Genomic DNA, 15,407 nt, shown 5'->3' with positions numbered 1-15,407 from the left:
TTGCTGTGACACCCAGCCCGAGATGCAGGCCAGCAGCTGGGGGCAGGGGCAGGCTGCACCAGTCAGGCGGAGGACAGGGATGACTGCACTGAAGCAGCCCTGGGGGACTGCAGGGAGCTGCGCAGTTGGTGTGGGTGGACAGGGCAGAACAATCTGGGCCCTCCATAAAACAACATGGCTGATGTGCCCTGTGGGGAAGGATGCATACCCCATCTCTGAAAACCCGTGGAAAGTTTTTGGGTGAAGAGAGGTGGGGTTCAGGCAGAGCCGCCACATCCTCCGGCACTGAGCACCCAGGCAGGGGCAGAGGCGAAACCTGCATCTGCACCTAAGGGCTTAGCAGCCTCAAAGGCCAGACGGAGACTTGTCTACAGCCCGAGGCAGACAGGTTCCTTCCGTCCTGATGCATCAGAGAACTTGCTCCCCCAAGACAAACAAGGACCTGAGTTTTGGCCCAGAGCAGGGATGGGACTGTTTCTCGGTCTTCACCGTGCCAGCCTATGGAGTACGCAGCGGCACAGAGCTGCGGAGCAACCGGCACTGGGAGAGTGCGGGCGGCCCCCGCCTCTCCAGCAGGAATGCAGCCCATGACTGCGGTGCTGGGGGGGTGCAACCCACCCTCCTACCTGGCCAGTCTGCAACATCTGACTGCAGCATCTGGAGGGGCAGCGACCCGCCCACCCACAGCAAAGGTGAGCTGCACCTGACCCAGTGTTGAAAGGGGATGCGATCTGCTTGCCAACAGGCACTGGGAGCAGCAGAGACAAACGCACAAACGGAGGGCCTCTGGAAACAGCAAGCTGAGCTTCCAAAACAGGGCGAAGACAGAAAGACTTTGCATTAAGAGCACACAGTCTCCAGGAGAACACCACCCTCCCATATTTTTTTTCTGAAATACGTTTTTATCTGTTCTATTTTCTATTACCCTTTTAATTTTTACGTCTTAAACAATTATATATACTCCCACTTTTAATTCCTTTTAAATTTTAAACAGTATTTTTATTATTATTATTTTAAAAAATCCATGTCATTTCATTTTTATTTCTCTTGGTTTTGATGTCCCGTTATTGATTATACAAAGATTTCAAATACATTTTCTCCTTCTTTTCTTTTTTTAAAGGTTTTTAATAGACGTCTCAACCCGATTGCTATTCTGTTTCAACTTGCTCTTCTATTATTCATTATACACTGTTTTCAAACCTTTTTTTCTCCCTTCTTTTAAAATTCTCTCTGTCTCTCTTTTTAAGTGTCATTCCTACATAGGCATTAGATAGATAAATAAATAAACTCCTTAAGGGCCACAATAGACAACTGATAGTCCATGAACCATAGTGCCAGAGAGGTATGAGCAAGATGAAGGAGCAGAGAAGCCATTCCCAATTAAAAGAACAAGAGAAATCCCTGAAAGAATTATCAATGAAATAGACATTGATAGCCTACTAGATCAAGATTTCAAAAAAGGAGCGATCAAAGTACTGAAGGAACTAAAAGAGATAGTGTTTAGAGATATAAAATATGTGAAAAATGAAATTGAAGCTATAAAGAAGTGCCAAGTAGAATTGGTAAACTCATTGGCTGAGATGAGCAATGATCTAAAGGCTGTTCAAAGCAGACTAGATAATGTAGAGGAAAGAATTAGGGACCTAGAAGACAGGACAACAGAAAGCACCCAATCAGAACAGCTACAAGATAAAGAAATAAGAACAAATGAAAATAGCATAGGGGAACTATGCGATAATATAAAGCATGCCAATCTTCGCATAATAGGGGTCCCAGAAGGGGAAGAAAGAACAAAGGGGATTGAAAAGGTATTGGAAGAAATCATGACTGAAAACTTCCCAAACTTAAAGAAGGAATCAGGTATCCAACTACTTGAAGCTCAGAGGGTCCCTAACAGGAAGAACCCAAATAGACCCACACCAAAATATCATAATCAAAATGGCCAGAGTCAAGGATAAGGAAATGATCCTAAATGCAGCAAGAGAAAAGCAAAGAGTGAGTTACAAGGGAACCCCCATAAGGCTCTCAGCTGATTTCTCTACACAAACACTACCAGCCAGAAGGGAGTGGCAAGATATATTCAAATTCCTGAATGAAAAAAAAGATGCAGACTAGGATACTTTATCCAGCAAGGCTATCCTTTAGGATAGAAGGAGACATAAAGAATTTCATAGACAAGAACAAACTACAAGAGTTTAGCAACACTAAAAGCATGCTAAAAGAAATATTGAAAGGTCTACTTTAAATAGAAAAGCAGCAGGATGCTACAGAAATGAGAAACTCACAACTGGAAAGGTGATAACTCATGAATTACAAATAAAATAAGCACAAAATTATAAAAGAAGACATACAAATCATTGAGAGTGGGAGAGGGAGGCAGGAATTTATAGAATATTTTTTCTTTCTTTTTAAAATTTTTTGTTCTCGGTAGAATGGGTTTGAGATCATGTCACTCAGTTTAATAAAAACAGTTATAGCAATGGGCTAAGACTTACAAAAAAAGGTAACCACAAGCCAAAAACTTACAAGGGAGTCACAAAAACTAAATAAAATCCATGGTAATACAAAGGAAAATTACCAAACCACAAAAGGAAGAAGAAAGGAACAAAGAGAAAATACCAAATCAATTGCAAAGATAAGTTCAAAATGGCAATAAACACACATCTATCATTTTTTACTGTAAATGTTAATGGACTAAATGCTCCAGTCAAAAGACACAGAGTGGCTTTGAAAAAGTAAATAAAATCGACAAACTTCTGGCCAAAGTCACAAAGAAGAAAAAAGAGAGAGCACAAATTAGCAAAATAAGAAAAGAAAATGGAGAAATTACAACAAATAAAATAGAAATACAGAATATCATAAGAGAATATTATGAAAAACTATATGGAACCAAAATGGATAACCTGGAGTAGATGGACAAGTTTCTGGAAACATACTGTCCACCAAGAGCTAATCAAGGAGAAACTGACCACTTGAACAAACTGATCACTAGAAATGAAATTGAAATAGCAATAAAAAAAAAACTCCCTACAAATAAAAGTCCAGGACTGGACGGCTTCACCGGGGAATTCTACCAAACATACAAAGAAGAACTCATACCATTCCTTCTCAAACTCTTCCAGAAGATTGAAAAGGAGGGAATACTCCCAAAATCATTCTATGGAGCCACCAACACCCTGAAATCAAAGCGAGACAAAGACACTACCAAAAAAGAAATCTATAGGCCAATATAATTAATGAATATAGATGCAAAAAATCCTCAACAAAATGTTAGCAAAGAGGATTCAACAACATATAAAAAAGATCATACACCATGGTCAAGTTGGATTCATCCCACGACACAAGGATGGTTCAACATATGCAAATCAATCAATGTGATGCACCACATCAACAAGAGAAAGGATGAAAATCAAATGATGATTTCAATAGATGCAGAAAAAAATGATTTGATAAAGTTAAAAATCCATTTATGGTAAAAACTCTCACCAAAGTGGGTATAGAGGGAACATATCTCAACATAATTAAAGCTATTTATGACAAAGTTACAGCCACCATAATACTCAACAGGGAAAAGCTGAAAGCCCTTCTGCTAAAATCTGGAACGAGACAGGGATGTCCATGTTCACCACTTCTATTCAATATAGTATTGGAAGTCCCATCCATGGCAATTAGGCAAGAAAAAGGAATAAAAGGGATCCAAATTGGAAGAGATTTAAAACTGTCATTATATGTGAATGACATGATACTATATCTGGAAAACCCTAAAAGTTCCTCACAAAAACTACTAGAGCTAATAAGAGAATTTGACAAGATAGCAGGATACAAGATCAACATAGAGAAATCAGTAGCATTTTTCTACTCTAACAATGAAATACCAGAAAATGAAAGTAAAGAAAGAATCCCTTTTAAAATGCATTCAAATAATAAAAAGCTTAGGAATAAATCTGACAAAGGAAGTGAAAGACTTATTTGTGGAAAACTACAAAACATTCACTAAGGAAATCAATAGTGACTTAAAGAAATTGAAAGATATCACATGTTCTTGATTGGAAGAATTAATATTAAAATTGCCATCCTACCCAAAGCAATCTACAGATTTCATGTGATCCCTATCAAATTACCTAGGACATTGTTCCCAGAATTAGAACAAATAATCCTAAAATTTATATGGAATCACAAAAAAAAAAAAAAAACCAGAATTGCTGAAGCATTACTAAACAAAAAGAATGAAGCTGGAGGAATAACGTTCTCAGTCTTCAGACAATACTATAGAGCTACAGTAATCAAAACAGCATAGTATTGGTACAGAAACAGATATATTGATCAATGGAATGGAATAGAGAACCGAAAAATAAACCCACAGACTTTTGGTCAATTAATCTTTGACAAAGGAGGCAAGAAGATACAATGGAGTAAAGACAGTCTCTTCAGCAAATAGTGTTGGGAAAACTGGACAGCTGCATGTAAATCAACGAAGTTAGAACACTCCCTCACACTATGCACAAAAATAACTCAAAATGGCTTAAAGACTTAAACATAAGACAAGACACTATAAGCCTCTTAGAAGAAAACATAGGCAAAACATTATCTTACATAAATCTCAACAATGTTCTCCTAGGGTAATCTACCCAAGCAATAGAAATTAAAGCAAAAATAAACAAATGGGACCTAATGAAACTTATAAGCTTTTGCACAGAAAGGAAAGTATAAGCAAAACAAAAAGACAACCTACAGAATGGGAGAAAATATTTGCAAAAGATGAGACTAGCAATGGCTAAACCTCCATAATATATAAACAGCTCATATGACTTAATAAAGAAAAAACAAATAACTAAATCCAAAAATCAGAAGACCTATCGAAGCAATATTCCAATGAAGACATTCAAGTGGCCAAAAGGGACATGAATAAATGCTCAGTATCACCAATTATCAGATAAATGGAGATCAAAACTATAATGAGGTATCACCTCACACCAGTCAGAATGGCAACCATGTAAAAGTTCACAAATGATAAATGTTGTAGACTTTGTGGAGAAAAGGGAACCCACCTACACTGTTGGTGGGAATGTAGTTTGTTGCAGCCGTTATGGAAAACAGTCCGGATATTCCTAAAAAAACTAAAAATAGACTTACCATATGATCCAGCAATCCCATTCCTGGGCTTATATCCAAAGGCAACCTTAATTCAAAAAGACACATGCTCCCCAATGTTCATAGCAGCACTATTTACAGTAGCCAAGACATGGAAACAACCTAAATGTCCATTGACAGATGTCTGGATAAAGAAGTTGTCATATATTTACACAGTGGAATTCTACTCAGCCATAAAAAAGAATTTTAAAATGTCATTTGCAGCAACATGGATGAATCTGAAAAATGTCATTCTAAGTGCAGTATGCCAGAGAGTGAAAAAAAAAAATACCACACGATATCACTTATATGTGAAATCTAAAAAAAAAAAAAAAAAAAAAAAAAAATTGGACTTATTCACAAAACAGAAACAGACTCACAGACATAGAAAACAAACTTATGGTTATCAGTGGGGAAGGGAGTGGGGAGAGATAAATTGGGAGTTGGAGATTTGCAGATAGTAACTACTATATATAAAATAGATAAACAACAAGTTTATACTGTATAGCACAGGGAACCATATTCAATATCTTGTAGTAACATATGGTGAAGTAGAATATGAGAACAAATGTATGTATGTCCCTATGTGACTGGTGTACACACCAGAAATTGACACAACAATGTAAACTGAATGTACTTCAATAAAAATATTTAAAAAAACAAATAAAAATGGTTTAGTAAAGGAAAAAAAAAAACAGCAGTGAGATACCACTACACACATGTTAAAATGGGTAAAATTCAAAACATAGTCAACTTTAAAATGGTGAAGAGGATATGGAGCAACAAGAATTCTCATACATGGCTGATGAGAATGCAAAATGGTATAGTTACTTTGGAAGACAATTGGGCAGTTTTTCACAAAACTAGACATACTCTTTTACACAATCTTACAATTACATTCCTTGGAATTTACTCAAAAGATTTGAAAATTTACCTCCACACAAAAATCTGCACACAAATGTTTTTGGAAGCTTTTTTTCATAATTGCCAAAACTTAAGAGTAACTAACATATCCTTCATTAGGTGGAAAAAAATCCAAGTACACCCATATAATGTAATGTATCTTATAATATATGCATATATATTATTCAATGATGAAAGGAAATGACTATCAAGCCATGAAAAGACATAGAGGAATTTTAAATGCATATTGCTAAGTCAAAGAAGCCAAGCTGAAAAAGCTTCATACTATAAGACTCCAACTATATGACATTCTAGAAAAGGCAAAACACACAGTAAATAGGAAGATCAGTGTTTCCCAGGAGTTCAGATGCCACAGACAGACAGAGGAATCATAGGGGATTTTTAGATCAGTGAAAATAGTCTGTATGAGGACAATTTAATGGTAAGTATATGTTATTAAACATTTGTCAAAGCCCATAGAATATTCAACACAAACAGTTAATCTTGGTATAACTATGGACTTTAGTTAATAATATTGTGTCTGTATTGGCTCATTAACTGGAACAAACTGTACCATACTTGCAAGATCTTAATAATAGGGGGATCTATTAATAGGGGAGGTAGAGAAAGGAAGTACCATTTACCTTTAAACAGCACAAGGATTAGGAGCACTGACCCTCTACCCTGTGCAATCCAAAGTCTGCATATAATCTTATAGTTAGCTCTGTAGTACCTGAGGTTTCATATTCACATTCAACCAGTCTCGTTCTTGTAGTACTCTAATATTTGTTGAAAAAACCCACATATAAATGGAACCACACAGCTCTGTATATGAAATATCTCTGTACTTTCCACTCAATTTTTCTGTAAAACTAAAACTGCTCTAAATATTAAAGTCCATTAATTTTAAGAATTATGCTTTAAATGAAAGAAAATATGCTTTCACATAGATTTAAATAAAGCAATCATATGTCAGATTTAAAAAAAAAGCCCATGTTATTATTTCTAAAAGCAGAGAAACACATAAATAAATTATCTAAGAACACTAAAGGTCACAATTTTTGTCAACATGTTCAACAGTCAAGTTTAATGTCTTCTGAAATCCTGTCTTACTGAAATGAATAGGGTAGAATTTCCATACTAATTTCCCTCTACCTAATGTTCATCTGAGGGTGGGAGCTTGAGATAGAATAACAAGATCCATTTCCTGTACTTACAGTATCTGGGCTGCCATGAGACAGATACTAAAACAACAGAGTATCAATCCAACCAATGAGGACAAAAAATCCACAAGGTCAGCCATGATTTTGGCTTCAGGCACAGTGTTAGTGACCTACCATCATCATCCTCTCGTTTTCTACCTCGTTGAGCAATTCGGCAAATTCCTTGAAGGATTCAGCTGAAAGGACAAAATAAAAGATAAATCAAATTAATCATCATACTTGATAGGCAATTGGGCAAAAGACAAGATTTAGAAACCAGTGGCCTAAGCCACTAGAGGAAGGAATCAAATCAAAAGACAATGGAAGAAAAAGTTCACTATCTATTAAAGGTTTATGTCCTTTTTCTTTTTCTATTCTCTCTCTCTCTCTCTCTTTTTTTTTTTTTTTTTGCCAATTCCCCTGCCCCAATTTTTCCTCCAGTTTTATTGAGATATGATTGACATACAACCCTGGACAAGTTTAATGTATACAGCACAATGACTTGATGTTCATATATTGCAAAATGATTACAATAAGTTTAGTTAACATCCATAACCTCATAGTTATAAAAAATTATTTTTTCTTATGATGAGAACCTTTAGGATCTACGTACTTAGCAACTTTCAAATATACCATACTGCAATATTTACTATGGTCATCATGTTGTACTTTACATCCCCAGTTCTTATTTATCTTATAACTTGAAGTTTGTACCTTTTGACCACCTCTACCCAACTGCCCCACCCACCACTCCCTCCTCTGATAATCACAAATCTGATTTCTTTTTCTATGAGTTTGGGTTCTTTTAGATTCCACATATAAGTGAGATCATACATTATTTGTCTTTCCTTGTCTGACTTATTTCACTTAAACATAATTACCTCAAGGGCCTTCCATTTTGTAACAAATGGCAGGATTTTATTTTTGTGGCTAAATAGTATTCCTGTGTGTGTGTGTGTGTGTGTGTGTTGTGGTGTGGGATGTGTGTGTGTCACATTTATTTTTTTCATTCATCTTTCAATGGACACAGGTTCTTTCCAGGTCTTCAATATTATACAGATAATGGTGCCATGAAAATAGGAGCACAGATATCTCTTTAACAAAATTATTTTATTTCCTTCTGCTATATCTCCAAAAATGGAATTGCTGGATCATAAGATATCTCTACTTTTAATTTTTTGAGGAACCTCCATATGGTTTTCATAGAGGTTATACCAATTTACACACCAACAATGCACAAGGGTTCCCTTTTTTCCATACAAGTATTTGTCTCTTATCTTTTAATGATAATCATTCTAACAGGCATTAGGTGATATCTCACTAAGGTTTTGATATACATACCCCTAATGATTAGTTATGCTAGCCCCTTTTCATATACCTGTTAGCTGTTTCAATATCTTCTTTGGGAGGATACGTATTCAGTTCACTTATCCATTTTTAATTGGATTATTTTGGGGTTTGGTTATTAAGTTGATGAGTTCTTTATATATTCTGGATAGTAACCTCTTATCAGATGTATGATTTGCAAACATTATCTTTCATTCCATATGTTGCCTTTTCATTTTGTTGATCATTTCCTTTCCTGTGCAGAAGTTTTTTAGTTTGATGTATTCCCACTTGTGAATTCTTTTGGTTTGTTTGTGTTTTAAGTGTCATATCCAAAAACTCATTGCCAAGACCCACATCAAAAAGTTTTTCCCCTATGTTTTCTTCTAGGAGTTTTGTGGCTTCAGGTCTCACAGCTAGGTTTGTTATCCATTTCAAGTTAATTTTTGTGAGTATTATAAGAGAGGGGTCTAGTTTCATTCTTTTATATATGAATATACAATTTTCCCAGTACCCTTCATTGAAGAAACTGTCTTTTCTCCATTGAGTGCTCTTGGTTCCCTTGTCAAATATTGGCATGAGTTTGTTTATGGGCTCTCAATTCTTTCCAATTGGTCTAGGTGTCTGTTTTTAATGCCATACTGTTTTTACTACTATAGCCTAAAAATATAGTTTGAAATCAGGAAGTGTGATGCCTTCAGCTTTGTTCTTCTTTCCTCAGTTTTGCTTTGGCTATTTGGGTTTTGTGCTTCCATATGAATTTTAGGACTGTTTTTCTACTTCTGTAAAAATATTAAAATGCCCGTAGAGTTCTGATAGGAATTACATTGAATCTATATGTGTCTTTAGGTAGTACAGATATTATAACAGTATTAATTCTTCCAATCCATAAACATTAGCTTTCCTTCCATTTATTTGTGTCTTCATTTTCTTTCATAGTTTCTTGTAGTTTTCAGTGTTGAGACCTTTCACCTTCTTGGTTAAATTTATTCCTATGTTTTGTATTGTTTGATGTTATTGTAAATGGAATCGTTTTCTTTATTTCTTTTTTCAGAAAATTCATTGTTGGTATATAGAAATTTTAGGCAATTTTGTACATATGATTTTGTATCCTGCAACTTTACTGAGTTTGGTGATTAGATTTAAGATTTTTTTTGTGTGTGTGTGCAGTCTTCAGGATTTTTTATATACAAAATCATGTCACCTGCAAATGAAGATAATTTTACTTCTTACTTTCTACTTCTGATGCCTTTTATTTCTTTGTCTTGCCTGGCTGCTCTAACTAGGACTTCCAGTACTACATTAAATAGGAGTGGTGAGAGTGGTCACCCTTGTCTTATTCTTCATCTTAGAGGAAAATATTTCAATCTTTCACCATTGAGCATAATATTAGCTGTGGGTGTGTCATATATGGTCTTTATTATGTTGAGGTACATTCCTTCTGTTCCTAATTTATTTAGAGTTTTGATCACAAACATATGTTGCATTTTATCAAATGCCTTTTCTGCATCTATTGAGATGGTCATATGATTTTTATCTTTCATTCTATTACTATGATGTATCACATTTTTTATTGGCATAGGTTTAACCATCCTGACATCCAAAGGATAAATTGCTCCACTTGATCATGGTGCATAATCAATTTAATATGCTGCTGAATTCTAATTACTAGTATTTTTTGAGAATTTTGCATCTATATACATCAGAGATAATGGCCTGCAGTTTTCCAAGAGCTCTTTCATATCTAATATTTCATTTAATCCTCACAGCAACTTTTAGAGTAGGTAGGACTACTATAATTTCCTAGACAAGCAAAGATTATGGGAGGGATGATGGGTTTGCTGTGTAAAGAAAAGCAATGTTAGAATCCTGAGACAAGATTGCATCCCTGATCCACACTACTCACCAACCTAGACAAATTCCTCTCAGTTTAGCTCTTTCATGCCTCAATATCCTCATCCATAAAATGATGCATTATTTTATTCTATCTCTATAACCACTCTGAAATAACAATTTTTAATTTTAAAATGTTAAATTTTTTTTTTTTTTTTTTGCTTTTAGAAGCACTGTGGTTGAGGAAAAAGCACATTTGACTTACTAGCTCTGTGACCTTTCACAAGTTACTCAAACTCTCTGAGACCCACCTTCCTTATATAGAAATAATAATTCCAATCTCACAGGGTTGTTTTATGATTAAATAATACATGCACAGCTCTAAGCGTACATAAAAGCCTTTTTTAAATGTTAGTTCTGTTCCTTCTTGGATGTAAGGGAGAGATGTTCAGCCCTGGCCACACATTAGAATCATCTGGGGAGCTTGAATAACAATGCTATTTCCCTCCCCAGAACAAGTAAACACAGATTCACCTGCTGAGTGTCAAAAAGCCTGGTTGGTATGACACAATTGTAGAAGTGAACAGCCAGAGCTTTGGTCAAAAATTAAGCTTAATTATCTGACTGTGTTCTTATATTGAAATAAAAGAAAAATTATTGAATAAAAGAAAATGACAACAATAAAACTATGTTCTTGTAGTACAGAGAGCAATAAGACCCAGCTACTACCTTGTTATTCCTTTGTCTTATTCTTCTACATTTAACCACTAGCTCCTTGACTCAATTTTATCACAATGTGGACAAGAGGCCCAAAAGCAGAAACTATATAAAAATCTTGGTTAACAGTCACAGAAAGGACTCAGATGGTCTTAACCATCTCTTCATGTGATGCCTCAAACCAAGGGCAACATCCACAATTAGCAGCCATCCTGATCACACACCTCTAGTGACAGTAGTGGTAACCAACTTGTCTTGGTGTGCCCAAGGACTGTAACAGTTATTAAACTGAAAGACTCACATTCCAGGAAACCCTCTAGTCCCAGTTTGCTCAGGACCATTAATCACCCTAAATAACGATTCACTGTCTCCTGAGGCAGGCCATTCCTCACTTTCAGTATGTCTCCATTAAAAAACCCCTTCCTTCATATTAAGCCTAAAACCATCTCCCTGCAACCTATTTTTGTTTCTCCTTGGGTTCCTGAGAGTTTTTGTGGGACTGTAATTAAGAAAGGCAGATTGTATGTTATAAAGAACAATAGATGGGGTAACAGATGAAGAGGATTCTAGTTAGGGAAGAGGATAAATAGAAGGAGCATGATTTTTAAAGACAGACCTGGATTTATAGCCTCATTCTATCATCTTCCTGCTATGTGAGTTTTGATAGATGACTTGACCCCTTTGAGCTTCAGTTGCCTAACTTGCCAAGCAGGCATGATGACATACCTAAGACTGATACTGTAAATACTAAATCTGTACAAAGGTAAATGTAAAATGCCAACACATAGTGAATGATAAACCTTATCTCTTCTCCCACATCTCAACTTTCTACTCTTCTAGCATCAGTTCTGCCACATACTGGAACAGTGATGGACAAGTCACTTCCTGCTACCTGGACTTCAATTTCTTCACATATATTTTTAAAAAGATAAGTTAAGGTAAATAGTCTTTAGTGTCCTTTCAAACGCTAATAACTACTATTTTAAGGTTCCTAACATTTCACCAGAAACAAAAAGTATATTCTCAAATGGTACCTGAATTAAAGAGAGCATATTGCATACCTAGAAAAACAAATGCAAAAAAAATTGATATTTTTAAATCAAAAATCAATTTTCCTTCCTAAGATAACTGTACAACTAATACAGAATCCCTAAGACAAGGGAAACTAAGTAAAAGCTCAGCACAGGACACCAGACAAAGGCATTTCTTTCTTCTAAGTATTAAGTTGCTGCACATACCCAGGGAAGTCACCTTTGCAAACATTGCAAATTAAAAGCTGAACTTTAACATAAAGAAGAAAAATACCCTAATCAGAAAGAGTAAATAGGAGATGAAAATGCTCACTGACCTCCCGTTCCCAAATATTTAATACTACAAAAGGAGTCAGAGATTTTTATCATTCTGTCAAAATGACATTATTATAAATAATGCAGTCATCAACACTTGTATAAAAGTTTTTGTGTGGATATGTTTTCAGTTCTTCTAGGAATATATCGAGGCACAGAATTGATGGATCATGTGGAAACTCTATGTTTAACTTTTTAAGGAATTGCCAGACTGTTTTCTGAATCTTCTACACCATTTTATATTACCAGATGCAAAGTATGAAAGTTCCAATTTCTCCACAGTCTCCTGGGTTTGTGGTATCTCACTGCAGTTTTGTTTTACCCTAATTACTAATGATATTGAGGATCTTTACGTATGCTAACTGACCATTTTATATATCTTCTTTAAGCATCTATTCAATTATTTTGCCCATTTTGTATCAAGGTTGTCTTTATTGTTGAATTATAATAGTTCTTTATATATTCTGGACAAAAGTTTCTTATCAAATAAATGATTGGCAAAATTTTCTTGCATTCTATGGGTTGATCTTTCACTAGTTTAAAATTTTGTTAAACCCCAATTCATCAACCTTTTCTTTTGTCACTTGTACCTTAGTTGTTATATATATATATATATATATATATATATATATATATATATATATATATATATATATATAACACCACTGTACAAAGTTATGAAGATTTACACCTTTATTTTTTCTTCTAAGAGATTTACAGTTTTAGACCCTATTTTTGAGTTATTTTTTGTTTGTTTTTAAGTAACAGTCTGACTCCACTCTTCCACATGTATCTATCTATCCAGTTATCCCAGCATCATTTACTGAAAAGACTATTCTTTCCATGTTGAATGGTCATGGTATCCTTATCCAAACCCAATTGACCATAAAATAATGGATTATTTCTACACTCTCAATTCGATTCCACTGATCTCTATATGTGTCCATGTGTCAGTATCATGTAATCATGATAACAACATCCTTGTAATGAATTTTGAAGCAAGGAAGTGTGACTTCTCCAGTGTTGCTCTTTTGGAAAATTGTTTTGCTATTCTAGATCCATTGAATTTCCAAATGAGTTTCAGTATCACCTTGAAATTTTCTGAAAAGCAATAGCTGATATTTGGATAGTTATTGCATTGAAAGTGTAGAAAGATATGGAGGTTATTGCCAATTTAACTGTATTAAGATTTCTGACATATGAATATGGAGTGTCCTTGTTTTTGTATCAGAGTAATGCTAGACTCAAAGAATGAGTTAGGAAGTGTTCCTTTCTCTTGGGAACTGTTATTTTCTTAAGATTTTGCTATGCTATGTGACAAAAAGTTGTTAATTCTTTAAATATTTGGAGAAGTTCACCAGTGACATTATCCATATCTGGACTTTTTTTTTTAAAGTACTGACCTGCAATACTATGTTACTTCCAGGTATACAAAATAGTTATTCAAATTTCTATACATTACAAAATGATCATCACAATAAGTCTAGTTACCATCTGTCATCATATAAAGTTATTATAATATTATTCACTATTATCACCATACTATACATTTCTTTTTTAAATAAAATTTTTATTGAAGGGTAGTTGATTTTAAAATGTTATTTTCAGGTGTATAGCAAATTGATTGAGTTATACATACACATACATATATTTTTTTTTCTTTTCAGATTCTTTTTCATTGTGTTATTACAAGAAATTGAACATAGTTCTCTTTGCTGTGTAGTAGGTCCTTCTTGTTTATCTATTTTATATAATGTGTCTGAATCTCCACATTACTAATATGGGTTGGAATTCCCAACCCCTAATTTATCTCTCCACACCATTTCCCCCTTGGTAACCATAATTCATTTTCTATGTCCATGAGTCTGTTTTTGATTTGTAAATAAAATTTGTATTGCTTTTTTAGATTCCACATATGTGACATCATATGGTATTTTTCTTTCTCTGTCTGACTTACTTCACTTAGTATGACAATCTTCAGGTCTATTCATGTTGCTGCAAATGGCTGAGTAGTACTCAATTGTATATGTATACCACCTCTTTATCCAGTCATCTGTTGATGGACATCCAGGTTGTTTCCATGTCTTGGCTATTGTAAACAGTGTTGCTATGAACATTGGGGTGCCTGTGTATTTTTGAATTATAATTTATTCAGATATATGTCCAGGAGTGGGATTGCTGGATCCTATGTAACTCTACTTTTAGTTTTTTAAGGAATTTCCATACTGTCCTCCATAGTGGCTGCACCAGTTTACAATTCCCATTAACAGTGTAGGAGGTTTCCTTTTTCTCCATACTTTCTCCAGCATTTATTATTTGTAGACTTTTTAATGACGGTCATTCTGACTGGTGTGAGGTGATATCTTACTGCCATTTTGATTTGTATTTCTCTAATGATTAGTGATATTGAGCATCTTTTCATGTGCCTGTTAGGCATCTGGATGTCTATTTAGGTCTTCTGCCCATTTTTTGATTGGGTTGTTTGGTTGTTTGTTTTAATATGAAGCTGTATGAACTGTTTGCATATTTTGGAGATTAGTCCCTTGTGGATCAGGTCATTTGCAAATATTTTCTCTGATTCTATAGGTTGTCTTTTCATTTTATTTATGGTTTCTTTCCTGGGCAAAACCTTTTAAGTTTAATTAGGACCAGTTTGTTTATTTTTTCTTTTATTTCCATTACTGTAAGAGCTGGTTAGAAAAAAAAATTACTGAAATTCATGTCAAAGAGTGTTCTGCCTATGTTTTCCCCTAGGAGTTTCATAGTATCTGGTCTCACATTTATGTCTTTAATCCATTTTGAGTTAACTTTTGTATATGATGTTAGAGAATGTTCTAATTTCATTCTTTTAAAGTAGCTGCCCAGTTTCCTGAACACCACTTATTGAAGAGACTGTCCTCCCTCTATTGTATATTATTGGCTCATTTGTTTTAGATTAATTAACCATAAC

At 34.7% G+C, this 15,407-nt stretch overlaps 1 protein-coding gene across 2 annotated transcripts in view; it reads right to left on the bottom strand.

Annotated features, from left to right (window-relative positions):
- OPHN1 (oligophrenin 1) overlaps window positions 1-15,407 on the bottom strand; it is a 583,720-nt gene that overhangs the window by 347,569 nt on the left and 220,744 nt on the right. For both annotated transcript variants that reach the window (XM_031446485.2, XM_064483080.1), the window contains exon 4: window positions 7,371-7,432. In XM_031446485.2, the coding sequence (XP_031302345.1) occupies window positions 7,371-7,432 (62 nt within the window). The remainder of the gene's footprint in view (window positions 1-7,370; window positions 7,433-15,407) is intronic.

This window comes from Camelus dromedarius, chromosome X (genome assembly GCF_036321535.1).
Source record: "Camelus dromedarius isolate mCamDro1 chromosome X, mCamDro1.pat, whole genome shotgun sequence".
Taxonomy (NCBI): Eukaryota; Metazoa; Chordata; class Mammalia; order Artiodactyla; family Camelidae; genus Camelus; species Camelus dromedarius.
The sequence above is the reverse complement of the archived record's forward strand: the minus strand, read 5'-3'. Positions and strand labels throughout refer to the sequence as shown.